A 21,959-nucleotide genomic window follows, 5' to 3' on the forward strand; every position below is an offset into this window, starting at 1 on the left:
TGAAAACTAAGAAAATCCGAATCTTTAAACTATGGTTCTTAGTAATAATGTGTTAGTATTCTTTCATTAGTTGGAAAAATGTATCATACTAATATTAGATGTTAACAGTAGTAGATACTCTAATTGAGTGTGATAATTCTCTGTACTATCTCCACAATTTTTTTTGAAAAGCTAAAACTTTCCTAAACATAAAGTTTATTCAAACACCAAAACAAAGACATTATATTTTTTGTAGGCTTTTAGAAGATACACTTAATCAGATTAAGATAGTTTCCTTCAGTCTTGGTTGGTGATATTTTAATCCTGAATATGAGTTGAATTTTATTCAAAATATGTTGATGTGGTGATATTTTTGTTGGCCTGTAAATGTGCTAATGATTACAAGAATATCTCATTTTATTGTGCTTTGCCTTATTGTGCTTTGCAGATATTGCTTTTTTTTTTTTTTTTTGGCACACATTGAAGGTTTGTAGCAACTCTACATTGTGCAAGTCTATTAGCACCATTTTTTCCAACAGCAGTTCCTCACTTTGTGTTTCTGTGTCACATTTTGGTAATTTTCACAGTATTTTAAACTTTTTTATTGTTATTATATTTGAATTGCTGCAATCTCATGATAAAACTTTAATGGATGAGGAGCTCTTTATGGATGAGCAAAGGAAGTGGTTTCTTGAGATGAATCTACTCCTGGTGAAGATGCTGTGAAGATCACAGAAATGACAACAAAGGATTTAGAATATCACATAAAGTTAATTGGTAAAGCAGCAGCAGGGTTTGTAAGGACTGACTCCAATTTTGAAAGTTCTACTGGGGGTACAATGCTATCAAACAGCACTGCATGCTACAGAGTAATTGCTCCTGAAAGGAAGAGTCAATCAATGTGGCAAACTTCACTGTGATTTTAAGAAATTGCCACAGCCACCCCAACTTCAGCAACCATCACCCTGATCAGTCAGCAGCCGCAAACATCGAGGCAACATCCTCCATCAGCTAAAAGCCTACAACTTGCTGAAAGGTCAGATGATGGTCCACAATTTTTAGCAATAAAGTATTTTTTTTAAATGAAGGTGTGTACATTGATTTTTTTTCCGACATAATGTTACTGCACACTTAATATACTACAGTATAGTGTAAACATAACTTTTATAAGCACTGGGAAACCAAAAGATTCATTGGGCTTCCTTTATTATAATATTTGCTTAATTGCTTGTAGCTCAGTCCGTTGACCGACCAACTCTTGGTTTGGGCTCAGGTCATGATCTCAGGGTCCTAAGGTCAGGCTCCATGCCCAGCAGGGAATCTACCTCCCCTCTCCTAGGCTCCTTCCCCCACCCCCACTTTATGTGCACACTCTCTCTCTCTCAAATAAGTAAATAAATAAATCTTTATAATATTTGTTTTAAAAAAATTTTATTTATTTATTTGACAGAGAGAGAGGGAGCAAGCACAAGCAGGGGGAGCGGCAGGCAGAGGCAGAGAGAGAAGCAGGCTCTCCATGCGGGGCTCGATCCCAGGATCCTGAAATCATGACCCAAGCCGAAGGCAGACACTTAACCAACTGAGCCACCCAAGCGCCCCTATAATATTTGTTTTATTGGGATATTCACTTTACTGCGGTGGTCTGGAACCAAATCCAAAATAGCTTCTAGGTATGCCCATATCTTGCCTTCCTGGGATAAATCCTTGTTATGAACTTTATTATGTCCTCCCAGATTCATATGTTGAACTCTTAACGCCCCAGTATCACTGTATTTGGAGATAGGGCCTTTAAGGAGATAATTAAGGTTAAATGAGGTCATAAAGGTGTGGCTCTAAATTGATGGGACTGGTGTCCTTATAAGAAGAGGAGGAAACATCAGACCTGTTTCACTCTCTCTCCCTATGTGTGCACAGAGGAAAGGCCATGTGAGAACACGGTGAAAAGGTGGCCATCTGCAACCCAGGCCACCTGCAAACCAGGTCTAACCAGAAGCCCACCCTAACAGCTCCTTGACCTTGGACTTCCAGCCTCTAGAACGATGAGAAAATACATTTCTGTTGTTTAAGCCACCAAGACTGGCCTATTTTATTATGGTAGTCGACTAATATGATCCTGTTTGATTATTATGAATTATTATGCTTTTTTGGATTTGGTATGCTTGTTGTAATGTGTTTTCTGCATCTAATTCTGTAAGTTGTACTGCCCTATATTTCTTTCTTCTCACAGTATTTAACTAGCCTTAGTAGTTTGGTTGGTTTTTTTTATTAGACAAGAAAAAAAACATTAAACATTAATGATGTAATTATTTAACTGAGAAGTTAAAATAGAAATAAACTAGAAGCATAGAGACAGGAAGGAATTAAAAAATAGGAAATTAATGAAAAAATAATCAAACACATAATAGTGTTGTCCAACAAAATTAAAATGTGGTTATTTGAAAAAACTAAAAGACTAATAAAAATGAAGGTGGGGAAATCGGAGGGGGAGACAAACCATGAGAGACTATGGACTCGGAGAAACAAACTGAGGGTTTGGCTGGTGATGGCTATTAAGGAGGGCGCATATTGCATGGAGCACTGGGTGTTATATGAAAACAATGAATCGTGGAACACTATATCAAAAACTAATGATGTACTGTATGGTGACTAACATAACATAATAAAATTAAATTAAATTTAAAAAATAGAGTAATTAAGAAAAAATAAAACAATATACAAAAATAATATTAAGAATGAAAAGGGGGAACCTTATGTAAATATTTCATTTGTTTAAGAAGAATATGTTTTCACTAATTGTTGGGTGTGTATGCTTTTTTAAATGTTCATGAGATCAAATTTATTAAAGAAAATTTTTCGATCTCCAATATACTTTGTAATTTTGGCCAGATGGATTTATTTTTGCAGCAGATTTTGCCTGTTACCTGAATCTGCCATCTTTCAAGGACCAGAAATGTCTTCAATTACACCTTTTCCCTTCCAAATTATTCTTATTATTTAACAGTTATTGATTATTTAGATTTGCATGTAGGCTGCTACTCTTTGTCTCCCTTAAAAGTCTGTGTTGTATTTTTCCTGTTTAGTAGTTTCATCAGCTTCACTACCTAGTGATGAATCTTTTATTTAACATGATCCTTGCTTCTTGTACTTCCTCAATTTGAGATTTACTTTTTCTTTCAGTGCTGAAAATTCTTAGTCATTTTCTCTTTAAATAATTTCTCACCTATTCTTTTTATCAATATTTTCTAGGACTCCTATTAGATGAGTTCTTATTCTACCCTTCTCATCCCTTAACCTTTCTTATCTGGGTGATTTTTTGGGTACCTTTTTCAGCTCTTGATCCCAGAGTACCAATGTTCTCTTCATCATTAGCCAATCTCCTCTTTAACATAAATTTTCAATTTTAATTGCTATGAGTTTTTTCCTAGGTGCTCATGTTTTATTTTCTGTTTGTTTCTATTCCTTTGTGCTTTGTTCTTTCCCTATGCTATTAATTCCTACTTTATTCCTTGTATACTATATTACTAACACTGCTTACCTTTGTTTTCTCATCTCAGGCCCAGATACGACCGTTTTCTAGCTTCCCTTGAGGTTGTGATCAAGTGACTCTGGCCAAAGGATTGTGGGCAGAAATACTACAAGCAACTTCCAGGCCTGGCCCTGGTACACTCCTACTTGTTTGCAAGATGTGTAAATGTTGAGGCTTCAGCAGAGACTTCAGTTAGCACATTCCTCTGGTCCTCAGAACATAGTCAATCCAGTTGTTGAAAGGATCTTGTATCTCTGAAAGATTTGAGGAGCTTAGCTACCCAGGAAAGTCACTGGAACTTTGTGATTATGGTATGAGGGAGCAATAAACTTTATAGTGTTATGCCAATAGGATTTGTGGTTTATTACTGCAGCTGATATTAATCACTAGGATCAATAACTTTGGCATTTTAAACATACTTATTTTATAGGTTTTTTTCCCCAGATCATCCTATTATTTCAAATTGTGGGGTACTAACTTTTCTGTTTATTCTGCCTGTGTACTTTCCCTTACTATATATATTTAGTTGAGTTCATTTTCATGAAAGTCATAATTTTTTTGAGTCCCATGTATGGGAAATTATAGAAGTCTTGCTCCAGGGGAATTCTTGAATTCTAAACCATGTGGGTAGTATACCTTTGGACACATACCTAAGCACTATGTGTTTTTGGGTTTTAGTTATCTTTTTCCCCCTATCCAGAGTCAAAGCAGAAAATATGCTTCCTCCCATTACCCTTGGTCATGGTTGGGCTTTACTGGTCTCTTTTACATGGAAGGGGAGATTTTTCCAGACTCCAGATTTAGGTGGATATCTTCATTCCATTCCCTCAACTCTCATAGACTCAAGGCCAGGTTGCTTCATTGGGGTATGTTAAAATTTCAGACTCTTATCCTTGGAGCCCATGTCCAGATGTGCCCCTCCCCTGGACTATCGTAACAGCACCAGCTTGTGAGTAACTACTCTGGATTTATTTCTGGTCCCTGCTTTTCTAAGCTCAAGTATGTATTAATCTACTCTTAAGTTTCATTTCCCATTCATGTAGGGAATGAGAGTAAGACAGGGACGTGCAGCTCTGTCAGCTCAACTCCCAGGTGTCCTACTACTTTCTTTATTTTACAAATGAAAAAACCTAGTCCCATACATGGAGGGGAACATAGCCAAACTCACAGACCTACTTACGGGCACAGACAGACTGGAATTTATTTTTCCACACTCAGGTCAGCTCTAAACTGTAAACTGAGTGAGTGGATTATGTTCGTAGTTCCTTCAGGCACCTAGCAGATCACAGGGCATAAATAAAAACCAATTGACTGGTTATCCCACTGGAAAATACTTTATTTCTAGGTTTCTGATATTATGGGTATAAGGGATGTAAGGACGTAGTTATGCTTTTAGGAAATTGAACCCAATGACTAAACTCAAGGTCTATGAATTCCCTTGGCCCCTCTAGAAAGGAAGGCAGGGGTTTTAGACGCTTCCAGAAAATGTGTTTGAGAGCCAGTGCTGCATTCACGTGACCAGTGGACATGGCGTGCCTGTTAGAATCTTCCTGTTGATGCTTCTCTTGCCCCTTCTATTCTGTTGTTTTATTTTCTTCTCTTAGTTCCTTTTTGCCAGTAGCTGCAATCCTTTAGCTCATTTCTTCGCGGGTGCCAGCTCTGTGTGTATCTAGACGGCCACAGATTGTGTGACTCAGGAGCCCTGATCGAAGCTAAGAGCACACCTGTCCGCTCACAAGAACCCCTGCCCTGGTGTTCCCATCTTCTGGCGGAACACCTTCTTTGTGGCAAGCCCAGGTCCGCTGTCATTTCTATGAACCCTTCTCCAGAAAGAATAATTCTTTCCTTCCCGCGAGGACCCTATCGCAGTTATCAAAGCCTACACTGATCATTTGTTTATACATGTGTGTATAAAAAAACACCTCAGTTAACAGGTGTGAATTTGCTATCAGACACTTCTTTGCAAGGCTGTTATATTTCTTTGTTTTTCCAAATCAAATAACTGGCTCAGTCGTCCATTCCTGCTGTTGGAGTATATTCAAGGGTAGTCACGTTTTGGTGAGCCTTTCTCTAGTTTTTGATGTCATCCAAGAACGCAGTTCCGAAATGTGGGCATTGCCTAAGCTGGTCCACAGTGCCCGAGCTCTTGATGTAGTTCAAACGCTCTGGGGCTTGAACCAAGGCGAGCCGCAGCGCCCCCTACGTGGGCGCAGGGAACCTACTGCACTCAGCTTTCTGCAACCTGCTTGCTGAGAGCAAATGGGACAGGGCTTTCTGCCTCTTTAGAAGCCCCTCCACAGTACCTTAACTCCCTTGCTCACCCAAAACCATGCCCCCATCTTTAACATCTAGGACTCGGCTTAGCCCCTGACCCTTTGACTGTTGTTTTTTGTTTTGTTTTGTTTTTTCCCCCCTGAGCCTCCCCTTATCAATTAACTCTCTCCCGGGTTAAAATAAATAAATAAAAAGCCTAGATCTCACCACCAAATTTTGGCTGGCCTTCCAGAAAGGGTTTGGGGGAGTAACTTTTCAATCTTTCAAATCTCCTTTAAAAAAGAATGAGACATAAAGAGGATGTCCACTGGGAATCCCATCACACACTTTTGCAGTTCTTCTCCTCCCCTATAGAATGTCTCCCAGGCAGAGATTTCCCCTCTCCTCTCAGCACTTCCAGAACCTAAATGAGAATCGGGCTGGTGATGCCCAGCAAACGGTTGCTGACAGAATACCGGGGCCGGGGGTAGAAAGGGGCTTCCTCTCAGGTCTGTTGTTTCTGGTTGGAGAGACTTCCCAACCTGTGGGAGCCTGGTTCCCAGTCGCTGTCACCTAGCCACTGGCGTAAGGGAGGGAGGGCCCTGGAGGACTGCACCCCAGAATTGTCCCGCTCTCTCCCAACGACCCCGCGCAGCTTCTGTCTGAGAGCAGGAGGGAGCGGAGTGGGGACCAAGGACAGAAGGGAGAGACAGAGCCTGACCCGGGACAGCCCCCGGCTTGGCCGGAGGCGCGATGCGGAGGGACAGCCCGGTGGAGACGGAGGCGGGGCGGGGTGCCCACACTGTAACCAGCGCCGGGGTGCACTTCCCCTTACCCCCGCGGGGCTGCAGTTCCCCGGGCAGCCGCGGAGCCTCCTAGGCCCCCGCGGGCGGACTCGGGTGGGGGCGGGGGCGGGGCTCGTCACGTGGAGAAGCGCGCGGAGGCGGGAGGGGCGGGGGCGCGCGCTCGGCTCTTTAAAGGCGCGCGAGCCAAGCCGGGAGAGGCGGCTCCGCGGCCGCAGGCGCAGGCCCGGGCGGATCCGCGAGACGCGCGGCGTGCGGGCGGGTGGCGGCTCCGGGTCCCAACATGCGCCGGTCGGTCTGGCTGGCGCTGGCCGCGTCGCTCTTGCACGGTAAAGCCCCCGGGTCTCCCAGCCCTCCACTCCTCCTCCGCGGGATCCCGGGCGCATTCTGGCGGCTCCGAGCGCCCCGCGCCGGGGCCAGCTTTGGGGAATCGCGCGAGGAGGGACGGTGGGTGGCACTACCGGGGGCTGTCCGGGAAGGGCGAGCCCGGTTCGTCTGGGCTGCTTGCTTTAGGCGGCGGGGGTCACGGGCAGGGGGCGTGGGGCGCATCCCCGCTGGCCTTCCCTGAACAGCCCGCCGGGCTCTCCTCTCCTTAAGTGTCCCTGCAAGGCGAGTTCCAGAGGAAGCTCTACAAGGAGCTGGTCAAGAACTACAACCCCTTGGAGAGGCCCGTGGCTAACGACTCGCAGCCGCTCACCGTCTACTTCTCCCTGAGTCTCCTGCAGATCATGGACGTGGTGAGTCCGGCCGGGGCCGCAAGGCTGTCCTCTCCCCGCTGTGGGTTCGGAGGGGTGGCGGAGGCATCAGGCGGCCAGGCGGTGTAGCTTGGCTGGGACACGCTTGCTGGCTCAAGGCCAGGAGGGCCAGCGCTCTGCCCCTAACCTGGGCCTGCCCGCTGCTGCGTGCCTCAGTTTCCCCTCCCGCCGAGAAGGAACCCGGTGAAGCATGTTGCACTGTCCCAGCCACCTGTGCGTGGGCACTTCAGTCCCACCTTTCCCTCAGCTTGGAAACTCAGGATGAACGTATCCCCATCCTGAGCCAGAATCAGCAAGAATAGGGTATTTCCAAATGGTCACATTTTAGTACCCATTGTGGTATAAGTGTTAGCATGCTGTCCGTGTCAATTTAGCCATCTCTAGACTCTTCTGCCGCCCTGTAGTATGTAGCCTCTTTGGGTAGGGGCTTGGCCTTGGGCTTTGCAGCTGGTTAATCTGTCCAGGCAGATGGCCAGCTGTGAGCATTTACACACCCCTTGCCCTAATTCCAATAATGGGCTATTTTTTTTTTTTCTTTCTGGTGGGAGTAGTGCTGGTAGTTCTGCTCTGATGGTGAGCAAGGTTCCACACTCGAGATACACTTGTCTGTTCCTTCAGGCAGCTGCTCCCAGCCCCATGGGGTTCTTTCTTTGTGGACTTACTAGTGCTCACTTTAGTTGACAAATATGTATAGTGTGTGTAAATTTCTTTTTCTTTTGCTCTTCTAGACTGCTTTGAATGATCAGAGTTCATTGACATATCCTTCATACAATACAAATATTTTACAAAAGTGTTTAATTCATTATAAATGGATTTCTGTGCCTAGTCTGTACAAGACAGTAGACTCTGTTCTGGGGCACAGGGACGATGGTGTTCAGGGGGAGGGAAGACTGTGGTAGGAAAGAGGTGTGCAGATAGCCTCAGTTCCACATAGAAAGTGCTACTATCCACCAGAGGGGTGCAGATGGGTGGTGTAAGAAGACAGGTGATATTTCATAATCCTACAAATAAAGAATACCCACACTACCACACTGATGCATGTTACATCACTTAACCTAGTTAAAATTGCCATGATGAATGGCTTCCTCTTCCATACTATACCTGCAATAAATGTGCACTTCCTCCCACAGACAGAACTCTGCTTTAAAATACTCAGTGTATATGTGATGACATGGACGACTTATCAGGAGGGCTGTAGACAAGTGCTGTTGTACAGGTTACAAAAGAACAAAAATTGCTGTTTACAGAGCTTGGATTACAGGAGAGGGGAAAGGATGCAGATTTGGAATTAGGGGAAGAGAGGCTGAAAAAGAAGCTCTAGTATTGAATAAAGCCAGGTCAGAGAAATGGAAGTGTGGAGGCTTTGGGAGCGGCACAAGGCTCTGCGTGTTTGGGGAGGCAAGTACCTTATTAAAGATCAACTTCTCTGTTACTTTGAGAGGTTCAGGATTTGTACTTGGGAGCCTTGGTGGGTTCCGGCTCTGACAGTTTCTGGATGGTTGCTCTTAGGTAAGTTTTGTACGTGTCCTGAATCTGTACTTTCCTGTTAATGAAATAGACACAATAGCATTTCACTGGTCACTGTGATGAGCTAAAGATGTGAAGGCAAATTTAAGAGACCACAAAGCTAGCACATGACTATGGTCATTTTCATCAAATGCACCAAACCAAACAACACTCCCCACTCCACCCCTGCACACCCGGACAGAGGACCTGTCAGCTAAGCGAACACATTTCACAAGTGGTGCATGATGGGCTGAGAAGGTGAAAGCCACACTCCCCCACCCCATTTGCCCAGGATTGGCTCCAGCCCCCCAGATAGCCTCACCATGGGTATGCTCCACATAGACAAGAAGCCTCTCTGGAGTGGTCCTCGTGCTGGCTGGATGGCATGTAAAGGTACAGTGGCTCCTTAGCCAAGGAGCAGGGACAGTGAGCAAGCGGAGCAGTCCTAAGTCTGTGGCAGTCTCTTTGGAGAGGAGATCATTCATTGTGCAGCTGCAAGCTTCTTTCTGGGTGCTTTTGCCTCTTTTAAGAGATCCTTAAGGAATCAGGTTAAATGAGGGATTTGGGGGTCTTATGAGAAGTTTAGGTGTCAGCTAGAGTTAATGTGATGTGACAAAGACAAGCTTGTGTCAAGTTAGGAAATTTTAAAAACTAAAAAAAATCATGAGTACTGGGTATCATCATCATTCCAGTGCTAGAAAAACACACGTGAAGGCAGCCATGAGCATCCTGAGGTCATGGGAAGGTGGGAAGGGAAAAAGCCTTGGTCTCACCTTGGCCATCCAGCCATGAACCCGTTGAACTTCGTAGGCAGGCAATGTTGTGAGCTCATGGTGTGGCCTTGAACAAATTACTTTACCTCTCTAAGCCCTGTTTCTTCATGTGTAAAATGAGAGTAGTAATACCCACTTCACAGGGTTTCAAGAGGATTACATAAGAAAAAGTGGTTGGCGTTCACTGTAATTCACTGAAGGTTTGCTAGTTCTTAATTATGTAGCTACTCAACTCAGAGGTTGGGAAGTTGATGCCTAGAAAGGTGTGGTCACTTGCCCAAAGTTGCTCATTGGTTAGAGGCAGGGCTTCAAGGAAAACCCATGTCTGACTTGCAAGTGCTTTGCATCTTGCCTCCTTTGGAGTTGGTAACTTCTTTTGCAGGACAGTTAGCTTAATTTATTTAAACTGGCTGAACTGTAGCTGATTGAGTGCGACTGTCCTGAGATCCTAGGTGGAAAGGAAGTCTCTATATCAGAAATAATGAAATATGCAAACATTTGTATTCCATTCGGACTTGGCTCTGCCTGGTTTTGAAGCAGAGCCAGGGCTCTCCAGCTGGAATCTTAGCACCCTGGACAGAGATACAGTGGCTCTCATAAGGGATTCATGTGACAGTCTTGACTGGCATTAGATTCTTTTTATAAATTTGGTTAATATGGGTCATTTACTCACTCTGACTGGGCTGTTCTAGAGACCATTACCCTGCTCTCCAAGTCTTCTTATTCCCCTTTTTGCCAGCAGAGATTTCCTGGCTGGAGTGATAGGGAGATGGCATATGATGCTGCATATTTTATTTTCATGAAAGATCATTTCTATTTCACCAATTTATTCCACACATATTTACTGAGCTCGTTTTGTGAACTTTGGTAGATTCTGGGGATTCATAAATGAATAAAGGATGGTTTCTACTTTTAAAACTCACAGTCTGGGGCATCTGGGTGGCTCAGATGGTTGAGCGTCTGCTTTCGGCTCTGGTCATGATCCCAGGGTTCTGGAATCGAGACCCGCATGGGACTCCCTGCTCTGCGTGGAGCCTGCTTCTCCCTCTCCTTCTACTGCTCCCCCTGCTTGTGCTCTCTCACTCTCTCTGTCAAATAAATAAACAAAATCTTTAAAAAAATAATAAAACTCACAGTCTGGCTAGGGAGACTGACATGTAGATCCAAGATTACCACATGTGTAATTTAACATACATGCCTATACAAAGTGCTACAAATACACATAGGAGAAAACATTTATTTCCAGCGAGGGTGGCTGGGAATGGTTTCAAAGCGGAGGTAGTTAGATTTCTAAAATTGAGTAGGAATTTGCCAGTTGGAGAAAGTAGGAACGATTCTCCAGGTGATGGGGGCAGGGTGAGAAGATTTTGGTGGAGGACAGGACACTTTCAGCAAGGTAGGTTTTAAGAAGTGCTCGCTCTCAGTTATTCTTGGCTACAGGTTTTGCTGCAAGACTTCTTAGAATATTGGGTGTTCCTATGTTTATTGAGAATTTCTAAAAGAGGGATACGTATAGTATTGACCAAACTAATTTTTCTTTACAGATTTTTTTGGTAAGAATTAGTTTCTAGAAATATACCTTACAAGATGAAGGATAGGATTATTTTGGGGGGAGGAAGTATGCATTGAGTTCAGAGACAGGAGGGGAAAAGAGTGTGAGGTATCTAGAGTGCTTCTGCAGAGTTGAGGTTTTGTCCCAGTCTGGGTATCTCTGAGGCCATGAGGAGGCGGTGTGCCAAGGGATTTGTGAAGCTGCAGGATCAGCTTGCCATAGCAGATTTTCCTAGAAATGGAAACAATCCAAACCATGATATTTGCATTAAGTCCCACAAATATAAATTATAGATTAGAATGGAAAAAAAAGATGCATACATTTTAAAGACAAAGCATATATTTTCAAAGGGATTGTTTTACCTGCTGTGGTCTGTTCTAGTTATTTAGCAGGCCCCTAGGTGAAATGTTAGGTGGAGAGTGGGAAGGTGTGGTGTATTTTTAAGCAGAGGAGGGATGTAACTAGACCTGTGTTTGTTTAGATAGAGGATGTTGAGGGCAGTATGTGTGTGGGATAGATTGGAGAGGAGGAGAAGTGTAGACAAGGGATGAAGAGGTCAAAACTTCCCAACATTGTGGGAAAGTGAGAAGTGGACAGAATCCAGAGACAGTTTGGATATCCAACCTATGATGTATAACTGTTTATATAAACTTCATGTAGCTACATAGATAAATTTGTTATGTAAAAGTGTCTAAATTATTCCTGAATGCATACTCTGACTCACGGCATTTATTAATTTACTTCGTGGGCTTGTAACTGGGCTGAGAATGAGATGATACACAAGAAATCATTTTGAAGTGATGTAAATGCAGGGTTGTAAACTGCCAACAGTTTCCATAATATTTCTCCTTTATTCCTGCCATATAGTCATTCACCTGTATGCATACATCTTAAGGCCATTCTAGGTGTTGATTTGCATAAAATAAATGTGCACAGTTATGAAAGCATGTCCAGAAGGCAAGGCATTTAAAATGAATAATGTGAATCAACACATAATTATACACAATGTAAAACACATAATTATGCATGAATGATTTTTGGTATTTTATAGATTCTACTTTTAGATTCAACCTTTCAGAAGCTTTAATCACAAGACGATAGAACTAAGTGATCATGCATTTAGGGTTTGCTACAACCAATGGCAGGTGTGTTTGTGGAGCCCAATAATGTAAGGGCTTGTGTGTTACCTGACAGCCCCATGGCGATGCTTTGCTTTTGTCAGACCTATGATTTTGCATCTGCTGGCCACTATTTAAAGTGCTACAACTCTAACTTAATATTATCCAATATTAACTGTAAAAATTGTACAAGTTGAACACCATCTATGCAGAAAGCCCAAGGTACAAGTAAGTATCCTAATAATGTTTTTATACATGGTATATCTTAAAACTACAAATGTAATATATATATTTGTGCAGGAAACGAAATTAAAAAAAAAGGACTGAGGGGGAAAATCATCACCCAAATCACCATCACTCGAGACATTCTGGTGTATTTCATGCTCTTTTCTCTGTGTTTATAGAGTGTGTAGGGAAGTATTTAAAAATTAAAATTCTATAACCCCATTACAGCACTTTAAACAGTATTAACAGGCATTAATTTTAAAGTGATACAAATATGCCAAGTAGTAAACAAATATAAGTTTTAAACTAAAATTGAATTCTTTTTCCACTATCATGCATTTCTCACCATCAGTGCGTGTTCAACCTCTGTCCCTCTTTTTATTTTAGAAATCGTTTAAAAAGCGTGTATTGAAATGATTCATGATGTTACTTTTAAGTTACATGAAATGATTCATGATGTTGTTTCTAAGCCTGGTTGCCTTTTTATTTTGCCCCAGTGCATGTGGAGAATTGCAGAGATAATCTGAAGGTCTTGAGGATACTATCTTCCTCCAGTGTTTGTTTGTTTCTGACCAACATCCGGGTCATGGCACCAGCAAGCACAAATTGCCTCAATCCAGTTAGTCACTGAGAATATGGGGAGCTGGCCTTCCCTCCCTGTAAGGGCTGATCTGCTTTTGATTTTTGCTTATACATACAGGATGTAAATATAGAGAATTTACTAGAGTCTTCTCTCTTTTCAATGGACCTTGAACTCCTGTTTTGTCCCCCTAGCTCTCACTTCTGTCAAGATCTGCATAATTTTTTGGCCTCTTAGGCATTGCTTTAGGAATCATCAAAGGGTTGTTGAAAAGTGGCCCCAAGCCCTGTTATCTTCTAAGGGCTTCCCTCCCCTCCTGGATCTTGGTTCTGCAGTTCTTCATTGCCCTGTTAAGTTCTCTGGTGTTTTTAAGCACATGATCATTGCATTTTCCATCCTCTTTAATTGTTCTCACTGGAGGATTTGTGAGAACCACTTAGTCCATCATTGCTGGGAGCAGAACTGAAATTCTAAATTAAAACTTGTTTACAATGCACCTTTGTAATTGATCCAGATTTATTATGCTAGAAATTTTATCCCTCTCAAACCTCTTTATGGCTTTGGGACATAAACAAACATACAAAATGCTTTAGCTTTATAGACTGAGGATTATGGACACTTTTACTGAAGGAATCTTTCTTGTAAATGTTGCTTTTCTGGTCTACCACTGAAGGTATTCCCCAAAGCATTCAGTTTTCTCAGAGCTCCTGATTCATCCCTGACATGCTGTTAAAGGAAGAGAAAGAGTCTTGTTATGGAGGGATGCTAACGAAAATCTCCATCCTTTTATTGATTTATTAGGATTAGGTAGTGTTTTACTCCTCAGAGGAGAGGCAAGTCATTTAGAACCTTCTAATAGCAGTTCCCATGGTATTTATTTCAGTGATTTACTTATTGACTGACTTATCAACATCAGGTATAAACCATTTTAGCAAAAACCAAAAAAATATAACACCCCCAACCAAACTATTGTAAAAGTGTGTCTGTGTACATATTTATGTGTATATAAATACACACACACACACATCTGTTGTCTTATCTCTCCTTGTTGAATATTTTCTTTTGATATCTCAAAATAAGATATCACATAATATGCTTAAGTTTCCATGGAGAAAAGCTAGAAGTTACAGCAAAAGCTGAGGAAATCACAGCTCCCAGAATGCCAAAATAATTGGCTGAAACTAACGAGATTAAATAAGGAATTGTATAATATCCTGTATTATGGGTTAAAAGCCGCTGAGGGAGGATGGGCTGTGGGAGAGTCTTAGATGTGTGCCTGACTCCAGGCTCCAACTTAGCTTGTAGATGAAGGAGCTGACCTGTCCCAGCGGTAGGTGGAAGCTGGCAAAGCGGGAAGGAATTGTAACTGTCGTGGTTAACAAATGCCACCTGTGAGGTGATCCTTAAAGTGGGGAATTTCCTCTCAGATCACTGTCTGTAGAGATTCCTGTCTTGGGGTAAAAGAGGTGGTGTCTATATTCGAGGGAGAAGGCATATTGATAAAACAATAAAAACGTGTTATGTCCCACTGGAAAACCATTAGCATGGCATTGAGCACCAGGGTTGAATTTTGCCCTTCTCTGGAAATTTATACAGGTGGAATAACACAAGCACACGGTGGTATTCTTTTGGGTCTGGTTACTTTTGCTTAATTTTATTTTTGGGAGAGTCACTCAAGTTGTTGCCTGTGGTTGTATTTTATTCATTTTTATTGTATGAATATAAGATTTACTATTCTATTGATGGATATTTAGATTCCAGCTTTTGTCTATTATGAAGACCTCTGTCATAGATATTCTTATTTTACATGTCTTTTGATGCACATGTGAATGCGTTTTTATTACATATGTATATATATGGGAGTGGACTCTAAGGCATAAGGTGGCAATAACTTTAAGTTTTCCAAATGAAGCCAAACAAAATGATTTTAAAATGATTATATACCAATTAACATTCTCACTAGCAGTGTATGAAAAATCCTTGTTGCTCTACATACTCACCAACCCTTGGTATTTTCAGTCTTTTTAATTCACAGTCTGGTGGGTGGGGAGTGATAGTTCTTTGTGATTTTAATTAGCCGTTCCCCAGATTACCACTGGAGTCGAGGACATTTTCATTTCTTAATTTTAAGTTGGTTATTTTCTTTTGAGAAGTGTCTATTCATGTCTCTTGCCTATTTTTTTTAAGTTTTTTTTATTGTTATGTTAGTCACCATACATTACATCATTAGTTTTTGATGTAGTGTTCCATGATTCATTGTTTGTGCATAACACCCAGTGCAACATGCAGAACGTGCCCTCCTTAATACCCATCACCAGGCTAACCTATCCTCCCACTCCCCTCCCCGATAGAACCCTCAGTTTTTCAGAGTCCATCGTCTCTCATGGTTCTTCTCCCCCTCCAATTTCCCCCCCTTCATTCTTCCCCTCCTGCTATCTTCTTTTTTTTTTTCTTAACATATATTGCATTATTTGTTTCAGAGGTACAGATCTGTGATTCAACAGTCTTGCACAATTCACAGCACTCACCATAGCACATACGCTCCCCAGTGTCTATCACCCAGCCACCCCATCCCTCCCACCCCACCCCCACTCCAGCAACCCTGAGTTTGTTTCCTGAGATTAAGAATTCCTCATATCAGTGAGGTCATATGATACATGTCTTTCTCTGTTTGACTTATTTCGCTCAGCATAACACCCTCCAGTTCCATCCACGTCATTGCAAATGGCAAGATCTCATTCCTTTTGATGGCTGCATAATATTCCATTGTATATATACCACTTCTTCTTTATCCATTCATCTGTCGATGGACATCTTGGCTCTTTCCACAGTTTGGCTATTGTGGACATTGCTACTATTAACACCGGGGTGCACGTACCCCTTCGGATCCCTACATTTGTATCTTTGGGGTAAATACCCAGTAGTGCAATTGCTGGATCGTAGGGTAGCTCTATTTTCAACTTTTTGAGGAACCTCCATACTGTTTTCCAGAGTGGTTGCACCAGCTTGCATTCCCACCAACAGTCTAGGAGGATTCCCCTCTCGCTGCATCCCCACCAACATCTGTCATTTCCTGACTTGTTAATTTTAGCCATTCTGACTGGTGTGAGGTGGTATCTCACTGAGGTTTTGATTTGGATTTCCCTGATGCTGGGCGATGTTGAGCACTTTTTCATGTGTCTGTTGGCCATTTGGATGTCTTCTTTGGAAAAATGTCTGTTCATGTCTTCTGCCCATTTCTTGATTGGATTCTTTGTTCTTTTGGTGTTGAGTTTGATGAGTTCTTTATAGATTTTGGATACTAGCCTTTTATCTGACATGTCATTTGCAAATATCTTCTCCCATTCTGTCAGTTGTCTTTTGGTTTTGTTGACTGTTTCCTTTGCTTTGCAAAAGCTTTTTATCTTGATGAAGTCCCAATAGTTCATTTTTGCCCTTGCTTCCCTTGCCTTTGGTGATGTTTCTAGGAAGAAGTTGCTGCGGCTGAGGTTGAAGAGGTTGCTGCCTGTGTTCTCCTTTAGGATTTTGATGGACTCCTGTCTCACATTGAGGTCTTTCAACCATTTGGAGTCTATTTTTGTGTGTGGTGTAAGGAAATGGTCCAGTTTCATTCTTCTGCATGTGACTGTCCAATTTCCCCAACACCATTTGTTGAAGAGACTGTCTTTTTTCCATTGGACATTCTTTCCTGCTTTGTCAAAGGTTAGTTGACCATATAGTTGAGGGTCCATTTCTGGGCTCTCTATTCTGTTCCATTGATCTATGTGCCTGTTTTTGTGCCAGTACCATACTGTCTTGATGATGACAGCTTTGTAGTAGAGCTGGAAGTTCGGAATTGTGATGCCACCAGCTTTGCTTTTCTTTTTCAACATTCCTCTGGCTATGCGGGGTCTTTTCTGGTTCCATACAAATTTCAGGATTATTTGTTCCATTTCTTTGAAAAAAGTGGATGGTATTTTGATGGGGATTGCATTGAATGTGTAGATTGCTCTAGGTAGCATTGACATCTTCACAATATTTGTTCTTCCAATCCATGAGCATGGAACGTTTTTCCATTTCTTTGTGTCTTCCTCAATTTCTTTCATGAGTATTTTATAGTTTTCTGAGTACAGATCCTTTGCCTCTTTGGTTAGATTTATTCCTAGGTATCTTATGGTTTTGGGTGCAATTGTAAATGGGATCGACTGCTTCATTTCTCTTTCTTCTGTCTTGTTGTTGGTGTATAGGAATGCCACTGATTTCTGTGCATTGATTTTATATCCTGCCACTTGACTGAATTCCTGTATGAGTTCTAGCAGTTTTGGGGTGGAGTCTTTTGGGTTTTCCACATAAAGTATCATAGCATCTGCAAAGAGTGAGAGTTTGACTTCTTCTTTGCCAATTTGGATGCCTTTGATTTCTTTTTGATGTCTGATTGCTGTGGCTAGGACTTCTAATACTATGTTGAATAGCAGTGGTGATAGTGGACATCCCTGCCGCGTTCCTGATCTTCGGGGGAAAGCTCTCAGTTTTTCTCCATTGAGAATGATATTCGCTGTAGGTTTTTCATAGATGGCTTTTATGATACTGAGTTATTACCCTCTATCCCTATACTCTGAATCAGAGTTTTGATCAAGAAAGGATGCTGTACTTTGTCAAATGCTTTTTCTGCATCTATTGAGAGGATTATGTGATTCTTGTTCTTTCTTTTGTTAATGTATTGTATCACATTGATTGATTTGCGGATGTTGAACCAACCTTGCAGCCCAGGGATAAATCCCACTTGGTTGTGGTGAATAATCCTTTTAATGTACTGTTGGATCCTATTGGCTAGTATTTTGGTGAGAATTTTTGCATCCATGTTCATCAGGGATATTGGTCTGTAATTCTCCTTTTTGATGGGGTCTTTGTCTGGTTTTGGGATCAAGGTAATGGTGGCCTCATAAAATGAGTTTGGAAGTTTTCCTTCCATTTCTATTTTTTGGAACAGTTTCAGAAGAATAGGTATTAATTCTTCCTTAAGTATTCGGTAGAATTCCCCTGGGAAGCCATCTGGCCCTGGGCTTTTGTTTGTTGGGAGATTTTTGATGACTGCTTCAATTTCTTTAGTGGTTATAGGTCTGTTCAGGTTTTCTATTTCTTCCTGGTTCAGTTTTGGTAGTTGATACATCTCTAGGAATGCATCCATTTCTTCCAGATTATCTACTTTGCTGGCATAGAGTTGCTCATAATATGTTCTTATAATTGTTTGTATTTCTTTGGTGTTGGTTGTGATCTCTCCTCTTTCATTCATGATTTTGTTGGTTTGGGTCATTTCTCTTTTCTTTTTGATAAGTCTGGCCGGGGGTTTATCAATCTTGTTAATTCTTACAAAGAACCGGCTCCTAGTTTCGTTGATCTGTTCTACTGTTCTTTTGGTTTCTATTTCATTGATTTCTGCTCTGATCTTTATGATTTCTCTTCTCCTGCTGGGTTTAGGCTTTATTTGCTGTTCTTTCTCCAGCTCCTTTAGGTGTAGGGTTAGGTTGTGTACTTGAGTCCTTTCTTGTTTCTTGAGAAAGGCTTGTATTGCTATATACTTAGCTCTTAGGACTGCCTTTGCTGCATCCCAAAGATTTTGAACAGTTGTGTTTTCATTTTCATTGGTTTCCATGAATTATTTTAATTCTTCTTTAATTTCCTGGTTGACGCATTCATTCTTCAGTAGGATGCTCTTTAGCCTCCATGTATTTGAGTTCTTTCTGACTTTCCTCTTGTGATTGAGTTCTAGTTTCAAAGCATTGTGGTCTGAAAATAGGCAGGGAATGATCCCAATCTTTTGGTACCAGTTGAGACCTGATTTATGACCTAGGATGTGATCGATTCTGGAGAATGTTCCATGGGCACTAGAGAAGAATGTGTATTCCATTGCTTTGGGATGGAATGTTCTGAATATGTCTGTGAAGTCCATTTGGTCCAGTGTGTCATTTAAAGTCTTTATTTCCTTGTTGATCTTTTGCTTAGACGATCTGTCCATTTTAGTGAGGGGGGTGTTAAAGTCCCCCACTATTATTGTATTGTTGTCCATGTGTTTCTTTGCTTTTGTTATTAATTGCCTTATATAATTGGCTGCTCCCATGTTAGGGGCATAGATATTTACAGTTGTTAGATCTTCTTGTTGGATAGACCCTTTAAGTAGGATATAGTGTCTTTCCTCATCTCTTATTACAGTCTTTGGTTTAAAATCTAATTTGTCTGATATAAGGATTGCCACCCCAGCTTTCTTTTGGTGTCCATTAGCATGGTAAATGGTTTTCCACCCCCTCACTTTCAATCTGGGGGTGTCTTTGGGTCTAAAATGAGTCTCTTGCAGACAGCATATCGATGGGTCTTGTTTTTTAATCCAATCTGATAGCCTGTGTCTTTTGATTGGGGCATTTAGCCCATTTACATTCAGGGTAACTATTGAAAGATAGGAATTTAGTGCCATTGTATTGCCTGCAAGGTGACTGTTACTGTATATTGTCTGTGTTCCTTTCTCGTCTATGTTGCTTTAGGCTCTCTCTTTGCTTAGAGGACCCCTTTCAAGATCTCTTGTAGGGCTGGTTTCGTGGTTGCCAATTCCTTTAGTTTTTGTTTGTCCTGGAAGCTCTTTATCTCTCCTTCTATTTTCAATGACAGCCTAGCTGGATATAGTATTCTTGGCTGCATATTTTTCTCATTTATTGCTCTGAATATGTCCTGCCAGTCCTTTCTGGCCTGCCAGGTCTCTGTGGATAGGTCTGTTGCCATCTAATGTTTCTACCATTGTAGGTTACAGATCTCTTCTCCCAAGCTACTTTTCAGGATTTTCTCTTTGTCTCTGAGACTCGTAAGTTTTACTCTTAGATGTCGGGGTGTTGACCTATTTTTATTGATTTTGAGAGGGGTTCTTTGTGCTTCCTGGATTTTGATGCCTGTTTCCTTCCCCAAATTAGGGAAGTTCTGTGCTCTAATTTGCTCCAATATACCTTCTGCCCCTCTCTCTCTTTCTTCTTCTTCTGGGATCCCAATTATTCTAATGTTGTTTCGTCTTATGGTATCGCTTATCTCTCCAATTCTGCCCTCGTGACCCAGTAGTTGTTTATCTCTCTTTTTCTCAGCTTCTTTATTTTCCATCATTTGGTCTTCTATCTCACTGATTCTCTCTTCTGCCTCATTTATTCTAGCAGTTAGCGCCCCCATTTTTGATTGCACCTCATTAATAGCCTTTTTGATTTCGACTTGGTTAGATTTTAGTTCTTTTATTTCTCTAGAAAGGGTTTCTCTAATAACTTCCATGCTTTTTTCAAGCCCAGCTAGTATCTTTAAAGTAATGATTCTGAACTCTAGATCCGACATCGTACTGACGTCCGTGTTGAGTAGGTCCCTGGCAATCGGTACTGCCTCTTGTTCTTTTTGTTGAGGTGATTTTTTCTGTCTTGTCATTTTATCCAGAGGAGAACAGATGAATGAGAGAACAAAATGCTAACAGGGTAACAATATCGCCAGAAAATATACTCTAGACAAATCCGAAAAGACCTGAATCCAGGGGAAAAGAAAGGGAACGAGAGAAAAAAGAAAAAGAAAAAAGAAAAGAAAAAGAAAAAGATAAAAACAAACAAAAACAGAACAAAACAAAAGAAAAACAGAATACGATCAAATATGATCAGGCTGGTGCATAGATCAGTGCCACACACTAGATTTTGGGTGTATTTTGGTCTGTTAGAAGAAAGTGCCTCCCAAAATTTTAAAGAAAGAAAAACTTATATATGTACAAAAATAAGGGTTGATATGATGAAGGGATGGAATATGACTGTAAAGATGAAAATTATAAAAAATTTTATAAAAGGAATTGATAAGAAGTCGTTCAAAAAAAGAAAGGATTTAAAAAAAAAAGAAAAAAAAGGGAGAGAATGTGATCAGGCTGGAGAGTAGAACAAAACCATACACTAGAGATTTAGGGTATATTTTGATCTGTTCGAAGAAACTATCTCAAAATTTTGAAGAGAGAACAACTTATATATATATGCCAAAAATAAGGGTAACTACTATGACGGGATAGAATATGACTCAAAAAATGAAAAATAAAAATGTTTTTTAAAAAAGGGATTGATAAGATGTTCATTGAAAAAGGGAAAAAGAAAAATTAAAAAAAAAACAGTTAAAAAAAAAATTACCTTTGAAAGACTAAAGAATCATGGTAAAAAAGCCATGAATTCTATGTGCAGTATTCCCCTAGCGCTGGAGTTCTGCCGTTCTCATTGATCGGTAAACTTGGTCTTGGCTGGCTGTTCTCACAGATCTTCTGGGGGAGGGGCCTGTTGCGTGGTTCCCAAATGTCTTTGCCGGAGGTGGAATTGCCCCACCCTTGCCGGTCCAGGCTAAGTAATCTGCTCGGGTTTGCGCTCGGGAGCTTTTGTTCCCTGCAAGCTTTCCGTACAGCTTTGGAGGCGGAGAGTGAAAATGGCAGCCTCCCAGTCTCTGCCCCGGAGGAGCTGAGAACTCGGGGCCCCGCTCCTCAGTGCGCCCCCAGAGAAAAGCAGTCAGTCACTCCCATCTCCCCGGTCTCCGGCCGCACTCCGTGCTCACCCGGCCAAACGTTTCTATCTCTGGCACCTGACCCCGGGTGGAGTCTCCAAACGTAGCAGATCCCTGCGGTGCGCTCCTGCACCACTCCTCCCCGGGGAGGAAAGGGAGTCTCCCCGGATCTGCCGCTTGTTGGGTCCCTGCTGGAGGAGCAGTGGCCCGACTGTGCCGTGGATCATGGTTTATGGCAACCCCGAGCTGAGAGCCTGTGCCTGGGCTCCGTCTCTGCAGCCGGCTTCCCCGCTCGGGTATCTGGGAGCTCTGCCACACTCAGGCACCCCGGTCTTTCTGTGACCCCGAGGGTCCTGAGACCACACTGTCCCG

General features: G+C 41.9%; 1 protein-coding gene across 2 annotated transcripts in view; it reads left to right on the forward strand.

Moving 5' to 3' along the window:
• Positions 1 to 6,753: 6,753 nt before the first annotated feature.
• Positions 6,754 to 21,959, forward strand: part of CHRNA7 (cholinergic receptor nicotinic alpha 7 subunit) — a 123,389-nt gene continuing 108,183 nt past the window's right edge. The window contains exons 1-2 of one of the 2 annotated variants that reach the window (XM_032391236.1): positions 6,754 to 6,890; positions 7,159 to 7,298. In XM_032391236.1, coding sequence (XP_032247127.1) covers positions 6,845 to 6,890; positions 7,159 to 7,298 — 186 coding nt within the window. In that variant the 5' untranslated portion in view covers positions 6,754 to 6,844. Of the gene's footprint in view, positions 6,891 to 7,158; positions 7,299 to 21,959 lie in introns of those variants that run through there. The other variant, XM_032391237.1, reaches the window with a different exon arrangement.

Source organism: Phoca vitulina, unplaced genomic scaffold (genome assembly GCF_004348235.1).
Source record: "Phoca vitulina isolate PV1807 unplaced genomic scaffold, GSC_HSeal_1.0 scaffold61, whole genome shotgun sequence".
NCBI classification, from domain to species: domain Eukaryota; kingdom Metazoa; phylum Chordata; class Mammalia; order Carnivora; family Phocidae; genus Phoca; species Phoca vitulina.